Below are 27,691 nucleotides of genomic sequence, written 5' to 3'. Positions count from 1 at the left end.
ATGGAACCTAAGTATGAAGCTGTTCCCATAGGCAAGTACAAATCAGCCATGAAAGGACCACTGCACACCGCATCTTGTAGGAACAGTTATGTTGAAAGTGGGCACGATGAAAGTATCTTTCATGTTTGTAGTATTTGCTTGTAGTTCAGCACTTGGTATTAATTACACGGTGGAAATGTCAAGCCCTGCTTCTGTGCATATTCAAGTTCACGAACAGGTTTCTTTCCTCATCCCTTTTCCGGGCTCATTAATCCATTTGTGCTAAATGTGGGAGTTCTTTGGCATCCAACAAGCTATTTGAATAGCTGATCATACTCCTGAATCTATAAACATTAAAGTGAGACTATCACTTCCTTTTTAACGAAGGAGTGCCTTTCTAGGTCAAACTGCACCCTACTGAGTGGCCCACGCTGGGCCCTCTCTACATCTTGCAGAACTGAGAGATAATGTCTAATACAGATAATGCTTGGCTGCTCTTGCATTTGGATGGCTAAAGGGAAAATAGAAAACACTGTGCGTCTTCTTCCTTCATAGGATCTAGGGACCAGGTTAATTCACTGCTTAAAAATTTATCAGGTAAAGATATTTAAATCGTGAAAAGTCATGGGGCTCCTGCTTTTTGGTCTTGTCAATGCTGTAAGCAGATTGGAAGCGAGCTAGTGGTGGTAATCACAGCTAATGCCTCCAACAAGACTGAAAAAACATACACATGAAAACCAGCAGTTTCCATCCTGAAATGTTACCTCAATTTCTTCAGCTTCTCAGAGCTCATAGGGACTAGTGAATCTCTCCGACCCCTAAGTGTTTTTTTTTCCCCTCTCTCATACAAACTTGAGACAAATTAGGTATTTAAATCAGGAAGGTAGGCAGCATCTATCAGCTATAACTGGGAAAGTTCCACCAGGCGCCTGGGTGGCTCAGTTGGTTAAGTGTCTACCTTTGGCGCAGGTCATGATCCCAGGGTCCTGCACTGGGCTCCCTGCTCAGCGGGGAGTTTGCTTCTGCCTCTACCCTTCACCCCTGCTCGTGCACTCTCTCTCTCTCTAAAATAAATAAATGAAATCCTAAAAGAAAAAAGTTTCAGGGTATCTAATTTTCTAAGCATTGGATGTTAATTATGAAGGTTGTATGGGGGCCCATGCAGGTTTTTGTGACAGATTTCACTAGCGCACCCTGTATTAGCTGACTTCCCCATGGTGGGAGAGATGGGATACGGCCTGTATTCACAGGGGAACGTACAGTACAACCAGTACAGCACTTCACACAACTGCTTAACTCTTTCTCAGCAAACATCTAGGCTGAAACACAAAAACAGACTAACAATGTTTGAGAATGTTATTTCACTTGACTCCGATGTTTGGTTTTCTTCAAGTCACCAAAGGGTTCTACTGGCCGGAGGAAAAAAAAAGAAAGAAAGGAAAAAGCAAAGCCCTTTTCTAAAATCATTTTTTACAGTTCTCTAAGTTATATATTCAATAACACAGAAAATGCTACATTCTAGAAGATACTAGAAATTGCATATGCATAATTCATGTGTGTGTGCGTGCATATATACATATATATGTATATAATTGCAGCAGAAAGTAACAGGGGTCTGATCACCAAAGTGGAGGAAAGATTTTATGCCTAAGTGATCCTGAAAAATGATGATGGCGAACAGAGGAGGAAACGTGGTCTGAGCTACAAGACAACAGCTTCATATAAAGTAATACACTATCTGAGCCGGTTCACAAACACATTTGTGTGGAGCAGTAAGGGAAGGAAGGAATCCTGATAGCAGAGTATAGAAGTAGAATCTTATCTGACCCCTTTAAAAATGAGCGATGTTCCCGATTTGATGGTTTCACCATTCAGGTTCCCCCTCTCGGCACCATATACTTCAGGCCAAAGGTCGGGATGTAGGTTCCCGTTGAAATCATCCTTAAGAATCGAGGGCAGAGGAACAATGGGCACACAGTAGGCTCCTCCAAAGCCCCGGTCACATCTAAGAGAGAAGAAGGAGGGGAGGAAAGGCATTATTTGTCGTTGAGTTCGAAAGTCATTTTTGCTTTTGCATCCTAAACAAAGAAACTGCTGGTTTTATGGACTTACACGCAGCGTCCCGCGTCGCAAATTCCTCTTCCAGAGCACAGCCAGGGGCAGCCCGAAGCCAGCACAACATTATCAATAGCCCACGTGTCAGCCCCCACAGTGTAGTTGGACTGAAGCCATCTAAACCGGGTCCTGGGAGACCTAACCAAAGAAAACATACTTGGTTCGACAGACATCCTTGAAAGCAGGAGAACATTTCCTTTAACTCCCCTTTCCCTCTGAAGAGCCCTCCTCCAAGTTCTCCTTCCCTCTTCTTGGAGACACTTAGTTCTCACACCAAGTGTTGGATGTTCTTTCCTGATGAACCCACCACTGCAAGAGAGTAGAAAACATGCTTGGTAAATATGTCACCCTTCCTTTCATACAGATGTCTCCTAACACGTCTGCGATGGGAAAGTTATCTTGGACTAGTGATTTATTGTGTGTTTGAACCACGCGCCAAATTTGGGGTTTTGTGTTCAGGCTTTTCCTGCCATTCAGGATGAGGAAAGAGGCAGAATGGATGAGAAGCATGAGGAAAAGCATGAGGAAATGAGGTCCCGGCACTACTGTCCCTAAATGGTTTCTGAGACAGGAAATGGAAACCCCAGGGAAGTTCTGCCTCCATGATGGTTCCTGAGGTCTGGCTGCCGAAAAGTGAGGGCCAGAACCATGTGAGGCACGCCCACATTTTCCATTCCATTTGTAATCTGCTCTTTGGACTACACTGTCAGCTCACCTTATCCAGAAATATATGCAGCCTGGGCCAAACCGCAGTAAGTCTCTAACTTAGAAATAGACTACAAAGCGGAAGTGGGGGAGTCACTTGTTTGGAATGTGGAACCCAGTCTCCTTGAAGTCGAATGTCAACAGCAACATTTCCAGTGCTATTGTTTCCAGACACAGGTTCTCCCTCAGTGCAACACAGCTGCGGGTGTGGTGGCTTTCAAGTGGAAATTGAATCCCGTCACCACTCCACAGAACACCCTTCCAGTGATTGCCCAACAAATGGAATGTCAAGGCCAAGCTGCAGAATGTCTTCCCTTCCCACATGCTCTCTTTACCAGGACAGGCTCGACTCACTATTCAGATGGGCCCCTCCAGGAAGTTCCCTCAGTCCCCCTAAACTCAGGTAGTACCCCACCCCGCATTTCAGTAACATCCCTGGGTACTAGCAACGTCACCATTTTATATCATAAATAACTGCTGAGACGTCCAGTGTCCCAAATAAGATCTTTGGATGCTGGCATCAGTTTGTTAATTTTGTAATAGAGTTCTAAAACACAGTAGATATTCATTTGTTGAATAAAAATAAAGCAAATAAATGAGCGACCAGTAAGCACTCTTTAAAGCTCAGGGCGTCCACAGCGTTTAGCTTCAATGCTAAAATGCTCTGGTTTCCTGCATTTTTTCCCTGCCATTTGGTGGTACATCTCTGAATCAGAATCAAATCATTAACTTGGAAACCACTATGAGTATTTAATTCTAGTGAGTGCTTAACACAAGATGCTGGAGGTTAGTGCCAGAGCTGAGAAGCCAACAGCGGCAGCGAGGAGACCAGAACTGAGCAAAGTTGGGACACTGCTACAAGTCCAAAGCTGGAGGGACACTGTTGGCTGGTGCCCAGGGGCCAGGGTCCTGGGGGGGGGCCCTCTTTGGGGGTGGGAGCCACTGAAGTTAGCCAAGATGCTCTTGAGACAGAAAGGGAAGGGATACCCTGTTTTATCTCTGTTTCCACTCTGATTATCACGCCAGGTTCTGCCACTAAATCTGGGAGCCTGCAGATGCAGGAGCCTGGTAAACGCAGCCTGCAGAGGCCAATGTGGCTGAATTCCAGAACACAGCAGTGGCAGGGCAAGGCGGGAATGGCATGCTCTCTAACCAGCCACCTCAGGACACACTGGTTCCTAGAAAGATCCCCAAATTATCCCAATGCCTAAACCGCAAACCTGGGAGCCTGCTGTAAGCCTGAATACAAGTCTTGAATATGGTCTGAAATCCCAGGGAGGGGAAAGAGAGATGTAAAAACAATATGAACATTCTGAAGGAACCATCTTTTACTCTTACTGTGGTACTGAAAATAAAGAAAAACCAAACAAACAAACAAAAAAGAGGGGCGCCTGGGCAGCTCAGTCATTATTAGGTCTCTGCCTTCAGCTCAGGTCATGATCCCAGGGTCCTGGGATCGAGCCCCGCCATTGGGCTCCCTGCTCAGCAGGAAGCCTGCTTCTCCCTCTCCCACTCCCCTGCTTGTGTTCCCTCTTTTGCTGTCTCTCTCTCTGTCAAAAAACAAATAAAATAAAATAAAATAAAGAAACTAAGGCTACTATTCTTCCACGTGTGATGATTTCACATACTGCTTCACGTGAACAAATATCTCTCTGGTTGTTGGGTAGATAACGTATTTTTACACAGGACTACTTGTACAACTGGCTCTGTTGGGCAGGCTTCCTGTTGCCAGAAAACAGGAAAGTTCAGACCCGTAAAACTTTTGGAACTCACTAACACGTTATAAAATTGCAACCCCAAGTGCCTTGTTCATCCCCCCTCCCCACCCGCTCCACGCAGACTCCCTGCGTAATTATCGTGAGAGCATCACAGAATTGCCAAGCGCAATCATGATTATTTTCACATGAGGTGACAGGAACCTAGAGTTCTGAAATGAAGCCACATGGCAATTCTCACATGGTGGAGAGTGGAAGGTAGATGGTGATCCGCTTCCAATTCTGGAATCTTTCTGAGGTGTACACAGAACTTTCTGTGTAGTGCAGGCAGCCAATGGTGGGAGGTACACACTCCTCGGTGACCAGATGCCAGTCCCTGCCATTGTTCAGGGAATACTGGAGCTGGACGCTGTGGGCCTCACTGAAGGGCTTGCTGCAGCCCATGCTCATCTCAAACTGCAAGAAGGTCGATGCCGACACGTGGAAGTCCCAGGTCTCGGCGTAACGAGGTTTTCCTGCAAAAAAAAAAAAAAAAAGTTGAGTGGTAGCATTTAATGGTCCTCTCTTTGCTATTGGGCGTTTGTGCTTGGAACGAACATGTTCAGGAGCAAACAAGAACCCTGTCTTATTTGAAGCGACTTTTGCTCCCGCAATAACTGCTTTCATTTGGTTAGCAGAGGCTTGGACCCGCGGAAGGCTGCTAATTTGAAAAGCGTGACTATCTTGGAGAGTCTTCTCTCTGCCAGTTCTGCAAATTACGAGACATGGGAGTGTCTTCCGAGAGAGATTTTATTGCTCTGCTTTGAGGAAACCTTATTAGATCATGCAAGGAGGATAGTTCAAAGGCAAGTGGCCGCTAGACGCACCAAGTTCTCTTAGATGTCAACCCAGCTCCTTTTTTTTTTCCCGAATCTCCCTCAGCCCAGGCAGTTAGGTACACAGTTTTGCATTAGGGAGTCTCCTCTTGGGCTTTAGTTAATTTAGTCCTCTAGTTAATGAAATACTCTCCCTTTAGCTGGTGAAAATATATACCTATGTTTTCAGTGAATATCAGAGCAGTATCCATGGAGAGACAGTCAATACCGACTTGACCTCCTTGTATTCGGTACCAGCTGGCTTGCAAATCTATGGAGCCATCAAATTTGTCTTGAAACCCAGTTTGAGAGCTGTCATTCATTCCGATAAGGACATCATCCAAGGCCCACTGGGCTGAATGCTTTCCTGAAATCCGATGAATAAAGGCAGTTAGAGAAAGTTTGTTATCCAGCCATATGAATATCTTTATGACTATGCTTTTAAATCAAATTGTCTAGGAAACTGACAGCAAATTACAAAGCATACGGTACAACGCGGCTTTAACTGTATGCTCTCAAGGCCACTGGGAAGGGTGGAGGGAGTGGAAACTTGCCATGTTGGGGTTGCCACCATCGAAAAGCTGTGGCGGGGGTCTTAGCCTCCCGTGGCAGGTCAATGGAAATGATCTGTGGCTCCAGAAATGACATGAAGTCCAACTCTCGCAGCAAATGCCAGAGTATCCCGTTGTCATTTGAATACTGAACAACAAGCCCTGAGTTAAAAGACATAAATCCAGTTACTTGGACAGCTTTCCTAGAGGCAAAAAAAGGCAAGGAACAGTATTTTTTAAATGGCAAGACTGCAGCAGAAACTTCAAATTGCATCTCATAGAACGAGGGCACATTCATCTAACTTCCTAGGAATGAATTAGTAGACCTGAAGGCTCATCAATTCCTTGACAGTTTCTAGTGCACCAACTCCCAGGAAATGGAAGACGAAGAAGGAAAAAAAAAAAAAAGAAAAAACATAAGCTCTTTTAAAGACTACTCAGCTTTGTATGAGTGATGAGTGGGTTGATAAGGGGGGCATAAAAATCCACAGCAGATCATGTATTTGAATTTTAGATTCTGTCCGGAACATTATCAAGTCTCATCTCATTATTATACACTCCGAAGAAATATCTCAATTTCCCTAGCACAAATCAAGTAGGGCTTTTTTCCTGCCGAAGCACCAGACAGTAAGCAGGGCCCAATATGAAATTCTGTTACATGGGAGGATCCTTTCACTGGCCCTTTATACTTTGTCAGGCTTTGGTTACTAAAGCTGAAATGAGGTCACATTACTAAATAGCAAAGCAGGGGGACACCTGCGTGGCTCAGTTGGTTAAGCGTCTGCCTTCAGCTCAGGTCATGAGGCAGGGTCCTGGGATCAAGTCCTGCATCAGGCTCCTTGTTCAGTGGGGAGCCTGCTTCTCCCTCTGCCTGCTACTGCCCCTGCTTATGATTTCACTCTCCCTCTCTCTCTTTTTGACAAATAAATAAAAATAAAATAAAAATCTTAAAAGAAGTAAAATAAATAGCAAAGCAGAAAATTCACTCCCCTTCAGTATTAGTTCTACTCTCCTTTCTGTGTCAATCTTGCCCTCTCTACCCATCCCCATCTACCCAATGTCCCCCTCTACCTGTTTCCATGGTGACATGATTTAGTGACTTGCACACTCAAGTTATAGGACCATCTGCACTGCCCCTGCTACCTCCCCTGGAAACTTTTTACATTTTAATTAATTATTGTTTTTTTAAAAAGTAGGCTCCACACCCCGGATGGAGCCCAACATGGGGCTCTGGAACTCAGGACCCCAAGATCAAGACTTGAGCTGAGATCAAGAGTCAGACGCTTAACTGACTGAGTCACCCAGGTATCCCGAAACACTTTTTATTTTAAAAGAGGGGACAGGGAACAGGTAAGGTTGAATGCAAAAAGAAAAAAAAAATTGCTAAGGATGGGAATCAACAGGATATCTACTTATCTATCTGTTGTTATTGATGGGAGGAGTAGAGGGCTTTCTGGGCATCTAACTGCCTATTCGTACAACTGGCACTACATACTCATAATTATGACTGGAGATACTGAAGTACTTTGAGTATTCACAGAAATTATATTCAGGAAAGTTGTATTTGTTACACTAATTTTGTTATATCTTAACCTTTTCAGAAAAAGGTTTTAAATCATTCATGAAATATACGATAACTTTCTAATTTCCCCATTACTGACTGTGGGAATATCTCAATCCCTTTACCATGCTGGGCAACAAAGAGTTTAATAAAATTAAGTTTCAGGAACTATTAGGATAAAATACAGAACCCAAAGACAGCCTTTTAAGGCTAATTGTTAGCATATGGGATTATTGTCACCGCATCTGACAAGGAGGATGCCAGGAACAACAATGACTAATACGCAAAAAGTTAGAACTCTCGGGAGAATTAATCTTACTCTATTTAAAATAGAAGAAACCACCATTTATAATGAGAGGATAAAGACGGCACGAAGAATAGCAACTCCCTGGGGAGAGAGCATGACAGATCTAAGTGTAGAGATTGGCAGTTAAAGCTTCAGTGGGTGGCTGTAGACCCATGAGTTGGAGGAAGAGAGTCACAGTAAAGTTCATGCAGAAAATGGAAGGTAGTCTGTTTCTAGTCTTTATTCTAGTTAAGCTGAGGAACTTCTGGAGGAACTCCAGTCTCCACCCTTTGATGTGTGCTCGAAATATGTACTATTGGCTTTTAATATGAATTTGGGTGGCTGAGGAAGCCAGACAGTTCAAAATTTAGTTTTTCTTGTGGCTATTAATCTGTGTTGATATGGTTTATATTTAATAAGATGGGAAAAAGAGAGAGGGAGAGAATAGAGAATAATTTAGATTATTCTAAAGGTAGATTACCTGTAGAAAGGTACCAGAAAGGAAGCATCATGAGAATAAAATCTCATTGGCTAGTCCTTTCTAGTACCTTCTACTCAAAGTATGGTCCAAGGACCAGCACCTGCGTCACCTGGTAACAGGCCCTGTCTGTGGTGGTTATAAAACACGTCCACAAATTCTTTGACACTCTTCCCTTTAAAAAGTGGAGTTTAATTCCCCCCTTTTTTGGGGTGCTGCTGAACTTAGTAACTTGCATGATATACATAGAATATGGTAGGAGTGACAGTGTGTGACTTTTGAGACTAGGCCATAAAAGGCTTTTGCACATTCGTCCTTGTGTCTTTCTCATGGATCTCTTACTCTGAGGAAAGCTGACTGACAGGTAGTAGGGATGGCGCTCAAGCAGCCTATGGACAGGTCCACCCAGTGGGAAACTGAGGCCTCTTTCTACCAGCCATGTAAGTGAGCATCTTGGAAATAGATCCTCCAGCCCTGCTTGGGTCTTTCCATGATGGCCCCTTCTCCCGGCATTTACCCTGGCTGCAACCTTATGCAAAATCCTCAGTCAGGACCACCCAGCTCAGCTGCTCCTGAATTCCTGACTCATAGAAACCAGAAGATAGCTGCTGTTTCTTGTGCTAAGCCACTCAGTTTTGGAGTCATTCATTATGCAGTATAACATCCCTAGTCCTGCTGACTCAGAACTTGCCTTTGAAAGCTCCCTAGAGGATCAAGTGTACATGAGAAGCAGGACTCAAGGGGTCCATATTCTGTTTCATTTCTGTTTGCAGTACTTCTCAGTAGCTTTTTTAGGAGGGACACAACCAGGTCTGCAGAGATTAGGACCCAATCCCAAAGGATAATAAAGGAGGGCCTCCCAAAAGTCTGAAACAATGGGGGAATGCAAAAAAGGGAAACAGCAGTATCTCTATTTCATATAAATTGCCGAGCCCCATTAGCTGGGTCATATGACACACTGCACATCTGAAAAATAAAACCAAGCCATTTTAGCTCATCTCCTGAGTGTTTCGGGCATGTACCACATTTCTCTTTTTGAATTACAACCCCATCTGCGTTCTGCCCAGTCTTATTGAAAATAGCCTAATTTTGATTTTAATTCCAAATATGTAAATTAAGGCTTCAGCTTGAGTAAGTTAAAAAAAAATCTGTACTTTCATCAACTGGAAGAGATTGGTTCAAGGATTTAGGCAGATTGACATTTTAACAACCAGTTTTCAATAAAAGACTGAGAAATGCCTGTGGGATGTGAATTAAATGGCTAGCAAGGAGTTCAAGAAAACAGCTCAAGGGTAGTGGAGAAAAAGTTGCTTGTTCCTAAACGGGTCCTCAGAGAATCTACCCGGCAGGACAAGCAACAGCATTTGTAGTCAGAGGTTAAGTGTCGAGCAGAACTTCATCTCTATGACAGGTGGATGTTTCCTAGTCTATTCTGGTCAGTTTTTTTTTTTTTTTTAAAGTTCATATCCAGGGATTTACAATTTTTAGAAGTCACGCACACAATTGCTACACGGTTCCAACCACCCAGTATTTTATAGTAATTTTATTACAGAGGTTAAAGAAAATGTTAACATGCTCTACCTCTCCAATCAGAAAATAAGATCGTCAGGATGGGACCCTGTCATCTGTACACCTCAAAGTTCCCACCTCTGCATGGGCAGAGCATGTGTTCTAGAAATACTTCTGTGTTTTGAACTACTTATTATTTTTGTGGGTCGAGCTTGTAAAAATTTAAATCAGATAATGTTGTCCCCTGGGTTCAAGGCCTTCAGCTGGTGTCCATGACCCGTGGACTCACATCCCATCTCCCTACCGTAGCTAGCAAGGCCCCACGTGCCTGGGCTCCTGCCCCTCATTCTCCATGAGTCCCAAGCCATATCAGCCTTCCTTTTGTTCTCCAACATCACAATTCTTTTCCACTTCGTGGCCTCTGCTTCTGCTTCTGACTGGAACACTCTCCCTGGCCTCATGATGTTGCTGGCTCCTTTCCATCCTTTAGATTTCAATTTAAATGTTACTTTCTCAGTGAGCCCCCCTCCTAGACCGCTTTATCTAGATCACATCTCTCAGCCCACAGCTGTCCATCTCATCAGCTTATTTATTTCCATCTAACCATCAATCTAACATCTTGCTTATTCATGTGTTTTCTGACTCCTCTCACTAGGAGCGAAGCGCCCTTTGGGACCTGGGTTTTATCTGCCGTGGTATGAGGGCCACTCTGGTTCTTCTTCCCCTTTTGGCCTGTGGTGGTTTGGACCTCTAGTCCCCTGTGACACACTCTCTCTTTCCCTCTGCTACATGGTGGGCAACATCCAGGATCTACCCCGCATCCATCCTGGGTGCTGGAAGGAGAACCTCAGATGAGCCTTGATGAAATGTAGCAGAAAGAAGAAATCTTTCCTTTTCCAACCTATTGAGATTTCAAGGGCTGTTCGTGATAGTTCATCGCCTAGCTCATCATGACTGCTGTGTCAGACGTTTGGGGACACGGTATCCACAGCCTAGAACATGTGTGGCTTAGAGAAGACTCTTGAAGACACATTTGTTGAAGAGATTAGGGAACACAAAATGGGTCTGTAGAAGTTTCTAGATTGCTGCTTCAGTAAATCAACGATCTGGACAATTACTAGACTAAAAGTACTAACACATTCAGAAAAAGTCATGAAAGCTTTCAGTCAGCAATAACACAGCCGAGGACATGTCCCATCAGTCATTGAGCTCTCAGCAGCTCCACTGATTAACAGGGATGGTTTAGGCCAGCATGTTACACACAGTCATGCCTGAGATAATAACAAACTCAGAAGCTACACAACCTGTCACGTCCCATTCATGAGATCAAGTTTTGGAGGAGGCCCCATCTGAGAAGCCCAGGGGTTTTGTGCTAGGAAAACTCGCCTTCAGAATTCCTTAGGGCATCCCCAGTCTGTAGGGCTCAAGGAGGCTACTAACATATGCTACAAGCCTTTTGCATTTCTTTTAGAACTGAATCACAGAAGCAGAAGATGGCATGGAAGCCTAGAGAAAACAGAGATCTGAGCAAGGAGAGACGCAGGATGTGGGTGGTTAAGGCGTCCATTCTGGAATGAGCCTCTGTAGTTTGAATCCCTGCTCATCCACTTACAGACTACATGATCTTGGCTAGGTTACTTGATCTACCTGTGCCTCACTTTCTACATCTGTGAAACAGGACTAATAATACCTATGGCAAAGAGGTATGATGAAGATGAAATGGATTAACAGATAAAACACTTGGAACAGTACCTTGCATATAATAGGTGTTAGTAAAATTTAAGGTTTATCACTGCCAAGGACTGTTCCTTCTACCAAAGGATGCTAGTACCCCCAGAACCTTTATGGGCACGAAGTAGAGTCTGATGTGTGTTCAGTAATGCCCTTGCAAACAAGCTTCTAGCCCCACACTAAATGTAAAAGGTTCTACTATTTTTTTCTCTTTATTGAAAGTTATAAAGGAACAGCATTCCTTAAAATGAATATACTCTGACCACAAACAAGTACTTCGATCAAAACAAATATACTCTGACATGATCCATAAGCTTTTCCGGTTTAAGGACCTAGATAAGGGGCCTAAAAGATCATGGCTCTATGCAGCTAGTCATTTAATGATGGAGAAGAGAAGAGAAGAAATGATTCAGGGTTGCACCTCAGCTTACAAAATCCTGGCCAAATTTTGGGAAGAAAAAGGAGTAATCTACCCACAGTAACTATAATTTCTAAGGAAATACAGTGACTTACCTTCATTTCTAGCTCTCGGTTTGATGCAGGTAATCCCTGAAGTTTTGCTCCCAATTTGTATATAAAACTGAACGAGTCTGTAAGGGAGGAGGGGACAAACTTCAGTTTACTTACAAATAGAGAAGAAGAAATTGAACTTTTGCATTTTGGCACATTAAAAAAAAGCTTCTGTAATTCCAAAATAGTACGTTTAAGCACCAATGGCATATGAGAAGTAGAAACTACATAGATTATATAGCGACCTAATTCTGTAACCATTTTAGAAGTAGTTACTTATTAACCACTAATTTTGTACTATAATAATGATTTAAACAAAAAGAAACAGCTGAATTTTACTTCAATGTGAACTTTGATGTAATTGAGTGTAATCATGGAAATGCTCATTCCTTAGATTGAGATAATACTGTTCTTGGAAATTCAGGATGAGGAAAAATCTAAACTTATGCTACATTAGTTTAGGGCCACATAATTATCTATATTACTGATTTAGAGTCAGAGGTTTAATTTTTCACAGCTGAGGGGTGCCTGGGTGGCTCAGTGGGTTAAGTCTCTGCCTTTGGCTTGAGTCATGATCCCAGGGTCCTGGGATCGAGCTCTGCATCGGGCTCTCTGCTTGGCGGGGAGCCTGCTTCCCCCTCTCTCTCTGCCTACTTGTGATCTCTCTCTCTGTCAAATAAATAAATAAGATCTTAAAAAAATTTTTTTTTCCAGCTGATACTCAGTGTGATGTAAATTAAGCCTCAGTCCATAGTAAACCAACAGAGAGGGCCTATGCAACAGTTGCTCCTCTGAGAGAATGCAGAAGGAAGGGGAAAGAGATCAAAGGCAGAAATAAAACGGGACACAGAACTCCAGATTTTAGTGATGACAAGTCTAGAAGTTCCAAATAGTTCTTCAGTTTCTTTTCTTTTGATTCTCAAATATTTTAACTGACAATAATGAGAAAAGCACAGTTTCATTTTAGGCGTGATGCAATTTCATTTGACCTTAAAACCAAGCAGTTATTTATTTTACCAGCAGGTGTCAGTGTAGGTATTTAAAATTTCTGGAGCAGTTTTTAATAAATGAATACATAAAGTTTCAATCAATGGAATACATCATTCTTGGACACAGAATTTAAAGTTGAAGCTATAAGCATAAAAGCAAACACTCTTCATAGTAACACAGAACTTTAGAAAACCAAGCTGACATACTTTAGACAGACTTTGGTGATGTCTGTAGGCTGATTAATGAATTGTGGTTTTGCAGAAACTATTTTATTATGCTATTTAAGTTATGCTGCATTTTTTTACATATCAGAATGTATATAGAGAAACCTTGGATTATGTAAATCCTCAATAACAGTTCAAAGAGTTTTAAGTTAGACCAAAGGCATGGTAAATACTATGTTCATGGAGAAGTATACCAATAAACTCTACCTGATATTCCTGGTGTCCAGAGGGACAGTCCTTGCTTCCCTTTTCCCGGGGCCATTGAAGTAGAGAGATTTGCCATCATTAAGTGTCCCACAACCAGTTCCAACCTGGCCCCCAGTTATCTTGTACCACAGAGGGCTGAGCTTCCCCTCAAATCTATCGAACATCTCACTGTGATTAGGGACATTAGACACACAGGTTCCTTGCGCGGCTTCCGAGAAAAGAAATACATAGGAGAGAGAGGCTTTGTTGAAACTGTTACATGTAAGAAGGTACAGTCAGAACACGGGCTAAGAAAGCATTTTCACAGGTGTTAGGGGCACACGAAACCACATGGAAGTCTGTATCCCACAACTGCCTGTCTGAAATACAGCCAGCGCTACCATCACCAAAAACATTATTCCACCTCTGTAATTTTTTACTCATGTGTAAAGAGATAGTAGGAAACACACATTTCCATGGTTCTTGCTACCAAGAGGAGGTGGGCAAACTGAAAAATAGATTTTGTTCATCATAAAATTTGCTCCTTTGTTGTCCCTCTATCAGAGGATCAATAATGAGAGTTAATCCCTGACTTAAAAAAAAAAAATACCCTGAAACCATGAGTGGCAGTACTCCCCAGAAGGCCTGCAATGACATATGTTTGTCTTTGGTCACAAGCCAGATGAAGAGCAGAGAGCTGAAACTCTGGGAATCATCCTTTTGAAGTTGTCTCTAGGAAAAACTCTAAACAAAATTTTGAAGCTTATAACATTTTCTTCAATTTTACTCTTTAATCTCGATTCCCTTTTTATTTTTGCTTGCAGCAATAGCCAAGGGTGACTGTGGTCAGAAAATCTCTCTCTTGTAAAGTTTTCTTTTGGCAGCCTTGGATTTATCATTTCAGGCACTGACTTTTACTCTGCATGTGTAAAATTACAGTTCTTATAAAAAGCAATGTAAAGAGCACAGAGAGTCCCTTGCAGCCAAGTGGTCAAGGAAGAGCTTAGGTCTGAGTGTTAGAGAATGACTTGCCAGAGTCTGAAGCCTGGCTTCAGCAACTCCTCGCTGTGTGCCTTGGGAGAGGTACTAAGCCTCTCTTTGTCTCAGTTTCCTCAAACATAAACAAGAAAATAACAGTATGTACTATGGAACAGGGTTTTTGTTAGAATTCAGTGAGATGATATAAAATGCACTTACTACTTATAAAGTAGAGCTGAAAGCAATGTTAACTATTACCACTATTACTAATAAATTAATCTCTTTTACGGAGTGAAATTGGTGTTACCATGTATTTTTTTCCTTAGGTAACTCAAAACTATAAAATATCTCTCAGCACCTCAAGTGCCTGGGTGGCAAATTCCTACAACTAGGACTTAAAGAATCATCTTGGAATATATTTCCTTGGAAGAAGCAACATGAAAGGCAGTAGCTAGAGATGAATATTTTACAAACAAACCATCAGACACATGCCTGTAGCCTTACCGGTGTACCCCAGGTCACAGAAACACACCCCTGACACACAGTCTCCGTGGCCACTGCAGTAACTGGGACAAGGCTCAGATATATATACTCCATCCAAACCAAAGGGAGGCACGTTCTTCTGTGAGCTGCTTTCCTGAATCCATCGGAATCTGGTTTTACTGTTGGGGAAAACAACACATGTGTCTCTTACACCAATACCGCATGCAAAAACACTGAAACAGAGCAGTTCAGAAAAATTCAAGAAATGTTTCGTGTTTAACAGTCATGATCACTTGACTGGACACTTAACCTTTATAATAAAGTGCCTCTCACAGAGCTTTCTTGAAACTTGTTGATTTCCTCTTCAGCCTTAATGTTTCAACACCAGGAGAAATCAGGTACAAAAGACTGACAGCCAGACACCTATTATACATTATAGCTTGTATATGTTCTATCTCACATGCTTTTTAAAAAAAAAATGTATAGACGTTCTTTTTTCTTTTTTTAGATTTATTTTATTTATTTATTTGAGAGAAAAAGCAAAGGGAGAGAGAGAGAACACGAGCATGGGGAGGGGTAGTGGGAGAGAGAGAAGCAAACTCTCTGCCAAGCAAGGAGCCTGGCATTGGCTCGATCCCAGGACTCCGGGATCATGACCCTAGCTGAAGGCAGATGCTTAACTGACTGAGCCTCCCAGGCGCCCCCCATCTCATATGTTTTTAGTAATAAAAACCAGAAATGTATTCCTTTCGCATAATTAATATGTTACCCTTCCACTGCATTGATTTTATGGGCATTTTCAGAAGAGGCTATTTAGGAATTTCTGAGATAATCAGATAGAATGTTCTTTGTTGAGACACATAAAGGGACTCTGGCTATTTGCCACTGACATGATCCTGGCAGGAAAGAGTCAATAAGTTTGTACTGACCGTGCTCCTCCCACCTGTTGCCTTCCTCCTGACCTCTCAGCTTCAAATCCCTAAGACTGCTCTTTCTACTAGCTCTTAGCAACCAGCTAGGCTGCCAATACTGGTGACTGCCAATGAACAAAAGAGGGACCTGGTCCCAGTACTTCAAACCTTGGAACACCAGTGGGCTGGGCTGCTGCCCGGTACTTCTTCCCCCACAACAGTCTTGAGGCTGCCAGACTAACTCTGGTCTCAGTTGCTCTCCAGTCTTTGTGAGCCTCTCAGCATATCTCTTTCTTCTCAAATATATGGAAACCTGTGCACATCTCTAATGTCACACCAGGAAAACATCTCTTCCTTCTCAGTTCTACTGACAACAAGGAAGGAAGATAGATTAGGTTATCTGGAGTCCAATTAATTTCACTGCCAATATTTATAGACTTTTGAGTGAATCCAGTTTCTTTGTGAACAAGGGTAAAAAATCTTAAAGATTAATGAAGACTGCTTGAGAAAACTATAGACAAAGTTGGTTCCTTCTTCTCTCCATTATTGTGGAAATAATATGGCAGAGTCAGAATGCATTTCTTTCTAGCTCTTCAAATAGCTTTGATTACTTGGCAACCAGAACCATAAACCTGGATTTTTCTTCTTCATTATTCTAAGTTACCTACTCCTGGCAAATTTGCGAAATGTGACCCACAATATTTTTTACTAGGTTCAACTATTCAGAGACTAATCACTCATTAAGGCAAGTCTTAGCATACATTTGTCAGCATTAAGAAGAAGGTGAACACATCTTCAACTTTCCTCTACCCTAAGTTCTCCCATTTGGATCAGATGAGAGTATCTCTATCAGCTGCCCTCCTTCGTGAGAGAAGTGGGCTCTGGTTGAGGCCCAGAAGCTTTCAGAAGGTTGAAGAATCCCACTTTTAAGTAGAATTCTAGAAGCTTTGGTAATTTGATAACGAAGAAGAGCAAGTGAAACCCTTTGACTCATCTCTGTTTTTTGAGGTCCCCATAATTTTCATAACAATGAAAGAATCAGGATCTGGTGTGGTCGGACCAAAGAGGCACCCCCAAGTCTAAGGCTCCTATAGACCCAAGAAGCAGAGTTTGCGGTTAGATATTTGAGAATGTGAAAGACCTCAGGAGCTGAGCTTTAAAGAATCTATTTTTAAATAAAGAAAAAAAGAACAGGGCAAATCAAAGTGATGAGTTATTGGTTAACAGGGAGTCCTGGACATGATGAATCATAGCAAGGAGTCCTAGCTGAGAGCCCACGTTTCAAAGTAAAAGGGCAAGAGATTGTATCTAAAGAGGTACAATCTTTTAATCTCCGCTAGATGTTTTTTAGTTTTGTTTTGTTTTTACAATTTTATTTATTTGTTTGACACAGAGAGAGACAGTGAGAAGGGGAACACACGCAAGGGGACTGCGAGAAGGAGAAGCATGCCTCCTGCTGATCAGGGAGCCCAATATGGAGCTCAATCCCAGGACCCTGGGATCATGACCTGCAATGAAGGCAGACGCTTAATGACTGAGCTACCCAGGCACCTCTAGATGGTTTTTAGTTAGTAGGTGCAAATCAAAGCAAGAAAGTTTTCACCCATCATGACATAGGCAACTTTTGCTTCATTTAAATTTTTCCCAGTTATGTCTGGTTCCTGATGCCTACTGCTGCCTGTCCTACTCTCCCTTGCACTGTTTTGGAATTGAGCACAAATAATTCAGAAACTGAGGGTTGCTGGAATAAGAGGAAGAACTAGTAAGAGATTCACTAAAAAAAAACTGTAGACATGGAGAGACCATCAGAAGAAGTAGGCCAAAGTGAGGTGGGTACTTGACTTCTTCCCTGAAAAAACAGGTGGTTTCTGATGGTTAAAGTTATCGTGCCTGTTTCTTGAAATGTCTTCTAACTCCTTGCCTAAGAGCTATTTTTTATAATAGGATACTTTTCATCAAACTGTTTCTGAATCTTTGCTTGAAAACCTCTTCTTATACCAGCAAAAATCTACTGTGCTTGTGATCCTACATGCTCCTAATTTAAACACTATGTTACAAGAGACCCGGCATGCAGGGAATTTCCTGACTCCGCACCATGAATTCATCATTCTCTCTACATTGGGATATTTGCTGCTCACTACTGGAATGGCTTTGTTAACTGAAGACTGAATAACTTTCATCCTTGGACTAGTTCTTTTCTGGGTACTCATACTCCATACAGGAATAGTATGGTGGAACAATGGAGAAGGCTAGTCAAAGACAAGCAAAGTATTATGCTGTCCACTTACAGAATGAACCTCCAACTGAATCTAGCTGCAGGAACCAGAATGAGCCTGTTATCCATTCCTGTGTGCAGAACCAGGCCTCAAGTGTATCTTACCTTTATTTACTTTTCTTAAACATGAAATAACATGTAATTTTTAGGCTATAGCAACAACAAGAAGAAGTGGGCCAAAATTAAGCATGTCTAGATTCCATATAGTTTGTCCTTCCTAAAGTAGAAGAGATGAAGTCTTAAAATTATTAATGCTATTAATGTGTGTGTGCCCATGTGTGCACGTGAAATCTGTGCCTTTTCAGGGAGATACAGCAGAATGCAGAAGTATGTTTTTTTGCTGAACAGCACTGAATTTATTTTGGAAAACATATTTTAAAAAGGGAGGTATCTTCACTGTAGGACATCACCGACTGTTGGTCCTTATTCCTCATTCAGGATCCCTTCATTCAACTGGCATTTACGAAGTGCGTCTGGCACGCCAGGCATAGTGCTAGGGCAAGGTGGAGGATGGGAAGCAAAACCCAGCACAGTTCCTGCCATCACGAAGCCTGAATTCAAGTGAGGAAACACATTAGTCAAACCCCGAACAAAGAAATGTCTATGTGCAACCCTGTTTACTACTGTGACTGAGAAGGACATAATGCTAGAAGAGCATCTTTCACCTGACAGTCAGGAAGGTCTGGGAAGGATTGAAAGAGATGAGGATTGGGGAAAAGATGAGTTTAATTTTACATAATTTTACTAGATATAAACCACAGTGTGGCTTGACCATTCAAATCACTGAACAAAACTTCCCCTTTGTCTTGCTTTCCCAGATGAGGAAGAAGTTTTAGAAGATAAGACTCTATCTCTGACTCCTTTCCCAATTACTTTTGTTCACAGGATGCCTGAGTGACCAGGAGAATAGGATTCTATACCTTCCCCTTCCACCATCACACCTGAGAGTACTGTTGTACTGGCCTCTCCAACCAAGAAGATTCCTGTGAACCTGCTTTTCCTGTGCAGAGGCGCACAGGTGATAGTGGCCATGGAGGAGATATTCTGCTGAACGCTAAACAACTGTGTTTCTAGCACATTCTCTCCTACTGTGCCCCCCACCCCTGCCCCGAGAGATACCAACATTTTGCATTCTGCACAGGGAACTTACAGCAGGCTGCGTGACAGGACATATTGTATTGCCAGAATGTTGCTGAGTGTCAGGGATACACCAGCTTATATCTACAGCCACCAAAGTCTCTCCCTTGAAGATAAGAACTAAGGTAATGAGTACGAGGACAGAATGCTCCTTTGAGAAAACCACCTTAGAATTGTTTGTGAGAGAGTAATGTTCTACTAACTATTATAAGCACACTGCCTCATGGCAAAATAGCTCCCAATTTTAACAATTTTCACACTTAGAATTCTCAGCTTTCCAACACTGCATTTGGAGATAGCGGAGCTGAACATATTGCAGAAGAAACAACAACCACTCTCAAAGTGGAAACATATTTACTACTCTTCAGTAGAGAGCTCTTTGTCACGGATGCCACTAGCCAGCTGGCTGGATGGTGTTCAAATCATCCAGGAAGCTGGACTCTAATGAAGACTATTTCTTCTTCCCAGGGCTGAGGTCCAACAATACGGATACATTGGGAGCCTCAAAATATTGGCTCACTTTGCAATATTAAGGAAAACATTTTAGTTCTCATATACAGCTTTACCACTACTTTCATAGCAATGTCTTGTAGTTCCCTGATATTCCATCATTGCAGGAAATATACACCCTGAGCTGTGCCCCAGGTTCAAGGCATGCTGCACTCTCTATATGGAAAAGCTGTAGTTGGGCCGAAGTTTCAGAAAAGCGTCAGAGGAGGAAGGCAGTCATCTTGGTGAGGATTAGAGGGCTACACTGCTATGTGCCCAGCTTGCGATGAGCAGAAAGAAGGATGAGATGGTTATGAGGTCACCAACACAGATAAATTCTCATGGCAAAGGAAAGACGCCTCAAACGTCTTTTACCTACAAAGCAGAGGTAATAGCTGGGAAGAACAATAGATTAGGGAACCACTCCTAAGGAGTAGAATTTAATCAAGGCAATGTTCTTGTCCTGGACATTGCTCATGCAGGGGGGAGTCCTAGTAACAAGTATCTTTTTTTAAAAAAGATTTTATTTATTTATTTGAGAGAGAGAGAGAGAATGAGAGGAGAAGCAGTCTCCCCGCAGAGCTGGGAGCCTGATGCGGGACTCTATCCCGGCACTCCGGGATCATGACCTGAGCCAAAGGCAGTAGCCCAACCAACTTAGCCACCCAGGTGCCCTAATAATAAGTATCTTAATGGCTTTTAGTATTCCTACTGGCCAGTGGCTGTTGCATTTTCTATTCCCCACCCCTCAACTTTTTTTGAGTGGAAGTATCTATTGTCATCAACCTGTCAGTATCTCACCACTGTACATTGGATATGGATTATTGTCTTTTTTAGTTCATAGGCCTCTAGATCATGAGAAGCCCTATCTAGGCCATAGCCTGACCTGACAGAGATCACGAGATCAGTGACTTAGTGCCTGATACTGTAATGGGATGACACTTGGCAGGTCTTGGGAGAAAAGTGAATTGAATGTATCTGGCCGTGGGAGATGTGAATCACTGGAGGTAGGACAGATTATCATAGACTGTGACAATAATGCCCCCCAGTGAATTACACATGTGCTCATGGATATGTTCCTTGGTAGTCTGACTTTTCTGCACTTCTTGTCAAAAAGGGGAGTCTGTTTTCCCACATTCTGAATCTAGAGTGGCCTTGTGACTTGCTTTGACCAATAGCATGTGGCAAATAAGATACTTTTACTTCTGTTTTCTTGGAATTCTAGAAATACCAACTGCGATAAATACTGGGCTGAAGACGACACAGAGAGAAAGGTCCTGCTGGGCCCAAACACTAACTAACCCACTGACTAAATACAGTTCCATGATGGAGCCCAGACAGAGCTGTGGCAGGACCACCCAGATAATCCACAAAACCACAAGAAAGTCAATCACTTGTTGCTTTTGTTTGGAGAGATAAGATTTGGAGAGACCGGTGGCATAGTAATAGATAACTGTACATATATCATCCTAGGCTGTACTTGGTAATAGAAACAAGGAGTAAGGATGATTTTTTGAAAAGTAACCTATGTGGGCACCTTGGTGGCACAGTCAGTTAAGCATCCAACTCTTGCTTTCCGCTCAGGTCATGATCTTGGGGGTCGTGATATCAGAGTTGTGACCTCTAGCCCTGAGTCAGTCTCAGCACTTAGCAGGGAGTCTGTCTGGGATACTCTCTCTCCCCATCCCTCTCCCACTGCTCCTTCCCCTGCTTGAGATCGTTCTCTCTCTCTCTAAAATAAATAAAATAAACTCAGAGCGCTGGGTGGCTCAGTGGGTTAAAGCCTCTGCCTTCAGCTCAGGTCATGATCCCAGGGTCCTGGGATTGAGCCCCACATCAGGTTCTCTGCTGGCTGGGAAGCCTGCTTCCTCCTCTCTCTCTCTGCCTGCCTCTCCGCCTACTTGTGATCTCTCTCTGTCAAATGAATAAATAAAATCTTAAATAAACAAACAAACAAACAACCAAACTCAATCTTAAATTTTTTTTAAAAAAGTATCTATGCACCCCTGCTTCCTTTTTCCTTCCTCCGGTTAAGAGATGACGAGATCTGGAACAGCTGCCTTGGAGCCAGAGATGAGACTGTTGTGCTCAGAACTGCAGACCACCCTGTTGGCTCTGAACCGCTCCCCTCTGGACTGTGATAGGAGAAAGACTTTCTATCTGATTGAAGCCTTGTTAACCATTTGTATCTGTTTTTCTGTTAGAGTAGCTGGGCCTGTATCCTTCCTAAAGCACACTGCAAGTCAAATTCTTACATTTCACCAAAGAAGGCCAACCCAGCAACATTGCCACCATACATCAGTTCATCTGAGTCTCTCTTTAAGATACCGCAAAGAACATTGGGATATAAAGACAAAAAATTACTTAGAAGTGGACTTAGATCCACCAACTGACAAGCTCTTTCCTGGGAATAACTGGTATTTAAAAATTAGGCTTCAAAGTTTAGTAGATTAACCCAGAAACTTGTACATCCTTGACTAAACAAGTTCTCTCCCAATCTGAGAAGTTTGTCTACCAAAGTGTGTGGCGTAATTTTTGAGAGATGCACATCTAAGTATGAGGGAGGGAGAGAACATAACCAGCTTCTCTAGCTAGATGATGCACAGTGAGTTTGGTGATCAATTCAGTGAACGATGTCACATCCAGAATGGTTGGAATGGAAGAACTTTATGAATAAAGCAGTCCTCTAGCTTGCTAAGCTGTTACCACTGTCAGGATGAGATCAGTCCTTGTTAACAAACTATCCCCAATCTCAGTGGCTTAACTCAAAAAAAGTTTATTTCTTGCTTATGCAAGTATGTTCACTGTAGGCCAGCAAGGAAGTCTGCTTGTTGTAGACAGTGACCCAGACTGATGAATATTACATTTCCAAACACGCTTTCAGAAGGCAGAGAACACGGCAAAATGCACATGAGCTCTCAAAAATCACACATTTCATTTCCATTTACGTTTTATTAGGCCATGTCAAACTTTAAAAGGTGTGAGGAAAATATAAATCCTTCTATATTCCAGGAAGGAAGCAAGCTGGAAATACTGCTGAATGGCACTAATGAATATTCCAAGCATATATTAAGCCGTGACCAGAAAGCTGTACAAGTAGATTTGTATCATCTAGGCTCTGCAGAAATGCTTTAACTTAGTCACATTTAATGCTACATTCTGGGATTCAATTAAGAAGTGTCCACTTGAAGAATGTTTCTTTATTTTTCATAAAATGATAGAGTTAAAAGTCCTGGTCTCTGTGTTAGCTACTTTACTTGCCTTAAGGATACCTATGCATGCTATACATTTATTCTAGAATAAATGGAATGGAGAATGGAAATGGAAAAAAATTGTATCTTTTTTCTTAAAAATCAGAATGTATTTTTTTCTTTTTACCCAAACATGAGAACTAAATGACCCTGCATTTTCTCCCTTTGTCCTAGCTGCTAGAAAACTGGGTTAAATTTATTGCCCTATTAATGAAACTAATTCACTTCAAGTTTTTTTTATCCATTTATCTCATTTCTCTGTCAATTGATTTTTATTCTATTATTTTAATAGTCATTCTAAGGGATCTTTTATATTGCAAGATATCTCAAATTGTCCACACAGGGAAGCATTAAAAAATTATCCAAAATCTCTAGAAAGTCAAAGTCAGAGATTATAATGACTTGCTACTCTCTTAGACTTGAACATCTTTTGTTCACCGCTGCAATTCCAATGCCCAGACTGGTGCTCACTAAATATCTGTTGAGTGGATGAATCAATGAGAGAGTTTGTTTGCCAAGCACACAGGGCTGTATGTGCACAGACCCCAATGCACACACCCTGACGTTGGGAATTTTGCCCCAGGGCTTTTTTCCTCAAGAGTCCTTTAGTGACTAGATATAGCTAGCCTCTATAAACTCTTGTAGGCTACTGAAATGATATTGAGATAAATTTCTGCTCCCAAGAAAGAATGCCTACGGCATGTAATAAGAATGGTCACTTTACCTGGATGCGAGAGACCTTGGAATGACAATGGTGATTCTCGTCCATTCCTCGAAGTCCCCCGTGTGATACACGGTGGGCTCACTTAGTTCTCTGGAGTTGCCCTCACATCCTTTGCCGGCAGAAGCTGGGTAACAGCCTTCTTTCACCAGAAACCAGGACATACCCGCATCATGAGAGTACTGAAGAAGAACGGGGGCAGCACTGCTGAACTGATTGGCACAGCCTATGTTTAGCTGTCAAAAGGAAAGACAGGATTAGACAAGGTTTTGGTTCCAAGTTAGCACTCAACACATGAGGTGCTACAGCAGACAAGGCTCTTGCTACGGAGTCTGCCTTATATTGACAACGATAAGACTTTCAGCTCCATTCCAACAAAGATCCTTCCATGGGTTCTAGAAATCTTTAGGTGACCAAGAGATGCTTTTTACGAAATGCTCAGCCAGTTTCCATTTGTGGATTTCTTGGGATTACAGGAGTAAAAATGGAAGCATACTATCTATGACGTTAGAGCCAGGGATAAAATCCAAGAAGCCAAGAAATGGTTTTCTTCTCTTATTCCAGGCATATAAACAGAGGGAAGCAGAAGATGAAGAGCTATCCTCTTCAGGACAAGAAGGTAACCTGAAGAGAGGGCTATCTTCCCTGCTTTCAGTGGAACAAGTGTCTTTACTCTATTTTCTTGCCAAAACTCAGTAAGAAATCATTGCCACCTTAGATCAAAGAGCTAAGTTTTTGCCACTGCATCAAAAAACCAAAATGATCCAGAAATAAAACTACTATTGTTCTGTGTACTCATGTAGTGGAATGTCATCATAGAATTAACAATGTGAAAAAAATTTGGAAAAAAAAAGAAAAGAAATAACTTAAATCTGAATACCCTAGCATAAGTGTTTTTATTTTTTCTATTTTCTCTTCTAAATTTTAGAAGGAAGTATGTATTTTGGTCATGAAGTTGAAGTTAACACACGTCTAGAACTTTCCTTCTACTTTCTATTTAACCTGTTATTTTATTATTATATGTAGCATTGCAAAGAATGCATATTTTTTTCTTCAGTTGATCCGTTATCACCAGATAAATTTCTGGCAAAGGTATCACTGAGTGAAAATGTAGAAACACTTAAAATTTTTTATTTGTATGTGTTCATTTTTAATCAGTTGGGTTCAAATGAATCAGTTTTACCACACCTTTGAATATTATTTGAGTTTAAAACAGTTTTTTTTCTAAACTGGTAAATGTATAAATGATTTTATTACTGTTTTAGTTGACATTTTTTGGTAATTACAAATGTCAAGCTCTTTTCCTGGTATTTAATTATCTGCCATCTTATATGAATAATCCATTCATCTCTTATTTCATTTGTTGGTGGGAGCCACCATAGAATTTTATTGTTTAGACTATAGATAAGAATAATAAAATTATACAGAAAAAAACCACTGAAGTAACCACTCAAAGGAACATGATAATGGCTGGAGAATAAAGGATCAAGTCAAAGTCAAGGGCTGTAGGCAAATAATATTGGCCCAGAGCTCAAGAGATCAACCAGTTCATCCCTGTGACTGTTGGCAGCTTGATCCAGTCTATCAAAAGAAGATTCTCTCTTTTCCTTATTCCCATACCCACAGCTAGAAAGCATCTCTCAGAAGAGTTTGTAAGTGGGTTTGTAGAAATTTTATTGTGATACGTTTATCTAAGTTTATATAGTTCAATGTCAACGATATAAGCAAAGACTTGACAATCTCCGACGCGTGATTAAACTCGTCTAACACAAATTCCTTTTTACGCGTAAGTAAGCATAGCTTTCAGTTGGTGTGTGCTGACAGTAATTACAACAGACACACACAGTGAGCTTTTTCTCATAGACCTCTAATGACTGCTGTTGTTTCTAAAGTAGGCAAATCTCAAGAACCTTCAGTTCTTGACAAGTCTTTGCCTTTTTTAATTGATCATTTAGCCTGCCTCTTAACTGTCAGTGTTTCCTAGTATTCAGTTCTGGCTTTCTTAGAATCTTTTTAGTCTATACATGCTCCCAAATCTCATTCACAATCATTATTTCAAATCCCTTCTGAATATCTATAACTCCCAGACCAGACCCCTCTTCAGCTTTCTGGAAATGTCCATAACTGATTCCTACGAATTTCCCCTTCAGTAGTCCCCAGGCACCCCTTGTTCCACAGATCCGAGTCTGCTCTCATCATCTGCCACCTTCACATAAATCATTCCTCTGACTTTCTCTCTCATTTCAGTGACTGGAGCCAGTGTAGTGTGGGAGTCATTCTCAACTTCATTCTATCATCCACCAGCTCACCAGAGAACATGTTGACTGTGGCCCTTTAACATCTCTCAGATCCATTTCCTTATTGTTATAATCCCACGCAACGCCTTAATCTGGCCTCCTCATCTCTTCCTTTGATGCCTACTCTAGCATCCTTTCTTTGCTCAGAGTATATTCCACAGTTGGAGCACCTCTCTCCGCGTCCTCCACTCCAACACCATCTTCTTAATCTTTTACCTGGATCACTGCCATAGCTCTGCCCTTGCCTCTGTCACTGCATTCCCAACACTGCCAGTAGGAGGCTTTAAAAGTCTCAGTCACAGTATGTCCCTCTCCTGCCAGCCATTTTACTCATAGAAGCCCAAGTCTGATCTCCTTTGTCTTACCTGTTTCCTCGTTCTGTATCTTTGTGCTCTAGTCACAATGGGGCCCTTGCGATTTTCTGAACCTTTCCAAGCACACTACAGATTCAAAGCCTCTGTACTTTTTGTTCCCTGTGCCTGGAACGTGCTTTTCCAGACAGCTGCATGAATCACCTTTTAATTTTTATTTAAAATTTTTTTTCTATTAAGATTTTTTATTATTTATTTGACAGGCAGAGACAGCAAGAGAGGGAATACAAGCAGGGGTAGTGGGAGAGGGAGAAGCAGTCTCCTCACTGAGCAAGGAGCCTGACGTGGGGTTCCATCCCAGGACCCTAGGTTCATGACCTGAGCCGAAGGCAGATGTTGAACAACTGAGCCACCCAGGTGCCCCATCACCTTTTTAACTTTTACAGGTTTCAGTTTAAAAGTCATTTTATTAGTTAGGGGACCTGACCACCCTTTATAAAATAACAGTTCACGCTCTCTATTCCTATTTATTTTCATAGCCTACAATAGACCCTGGTGCATAGTAAAGGCTTTATAAATATTTGCCAGATCAATGAATAAATGTACTTGTTGATTACAGCTTCTCCTCTTGCTAAGTCAACATCCATACTGCTGCCAGGATGATATCTCTAAAACAGGTCTGATTCTTGCACTTAATGGATGAAAAATCTCCCATGACTGATTGCTCTTGGGTTATTGTCCAAGTGCCTTAGCGTATCATATAAAGCCAATGTGGATCAACTTTCTCTCTTACCTCTATGGCACATACTCCAGGCTCCTGAAAGTTTCCCAATTATCTAGTTGCACTTTCGTGTATTTTCATATATTTGCACATTCTGTTCCCTCTAACTGGAATTCTTCCCCCTCTTTTGTTCATTGGGCTAACTCTGTATTTCTGGACACTTTCCATCTCAATCCATCCATCCATCCAACCATCCACCCATCCATCCAACCATGCACCCATCCATCTATCCATCCATTGAACAGTTGTTTCTGGAGCACCTGCCAGGCACCATGCCAGGTACTCTCATAGGATCCAGGGTATATTACTACGACAATACTCCTGTGATAACGACTATTTTTTTTTTCCTGGCTCACTTGCTAGTTTCTGAGCTCCTTGAGGGCTAGGGCCATATTTTTCATGTCCATATTCCTAGCAACTAGTGTTTGACAAATGGCATGCGTTACAAAAAAATGTACCAGCACTGTGAACAAATGACACCAAGTTCTTGTCACAGATTCTAAATAGACATTCATCATCAACTCCCAAGTGAACCATAATAAATATCTACTATCAACTAATAGCCACAATCAGAAGTTTTTTCCTGGTATGATTTGAGAATGGAGATTTTTCTCACATGTTGTGTGTTCTTACTGGTTAAGTACTTGGAGCATTTAATAATGT

The 27,691-nt window shown here is 41.8% G+C and overlaps 1 protein-coding gene across 3 annotated transcripts in view; it reads right to left on the bottom strand.

Annotated features, from left to right (window-relative positions):
- Positions 1 to 27,691, bottom strand: part of RELN (reelin) — a 511,932-nt gene that overhangs the window by 85,633 nt on the left and 398,608 nt on the right. For all 3 annotated transcript variants that reach the window (XM_044245854.1, XM_044245853.1, XM_044245852.1), the window contains exons 28-36: positions 23,643 to 23,875; positions 14,877 to 15,034; positions 13,416 to 13,623; positions 11,998 to 12,074; positions 5,923 to 6,081; positions 5,547 to 5,735; positions 4,756 to 5,029; positions 2,092 to 2,232; positions 1,807 to 1,984 (exon numbers count right to left, since the gene is read on the bottom strand). In XM_044245854.1, the coding sequence (XP_044101789.1) occupies positions 1,807 to 1,984; positions 2,092 to 2,232; positions 4,756 to 5,029; positions 5,547 to 5,735; positions 5,923 to 6,081; positions 11,998 to 12,074; positions 13,416 to 13,623; positions 14,877 to 15,034; positions 23,643 to 23,875 (1,617 nt within the window). The remainder of the gene's footprint in view (positions 1 to 1,806; positions 1,985 to 2,091; positions 2,233 to 4,755; positions 5,030 to 5,546; positions 5,736 to 5,922; positions 6,082 to 11,997; positions 12,075 to 13,415; positions 13,624 to 14,876; positions 15,035 to 23,642; positions 23,876 to 27,691) is intronic.

Source organism: Neovison vison, chromosome 4 (genome assembly GCF_020171115.1).
Source record: "Neovison vison isolate M4711 chromosome 4, ASM_NN_V1, whole genome shotgun sequence".
Taxonomy (NCBI): domain Eukaryota; kingdom Metazoa; phylum Chordata; class Mammalia; order Carnivora; family Mustelidae; genus Neogale; species Neogale vison.
This window is presented reverse-complemented; position numbering and strand designations above follow the sequence as displayed.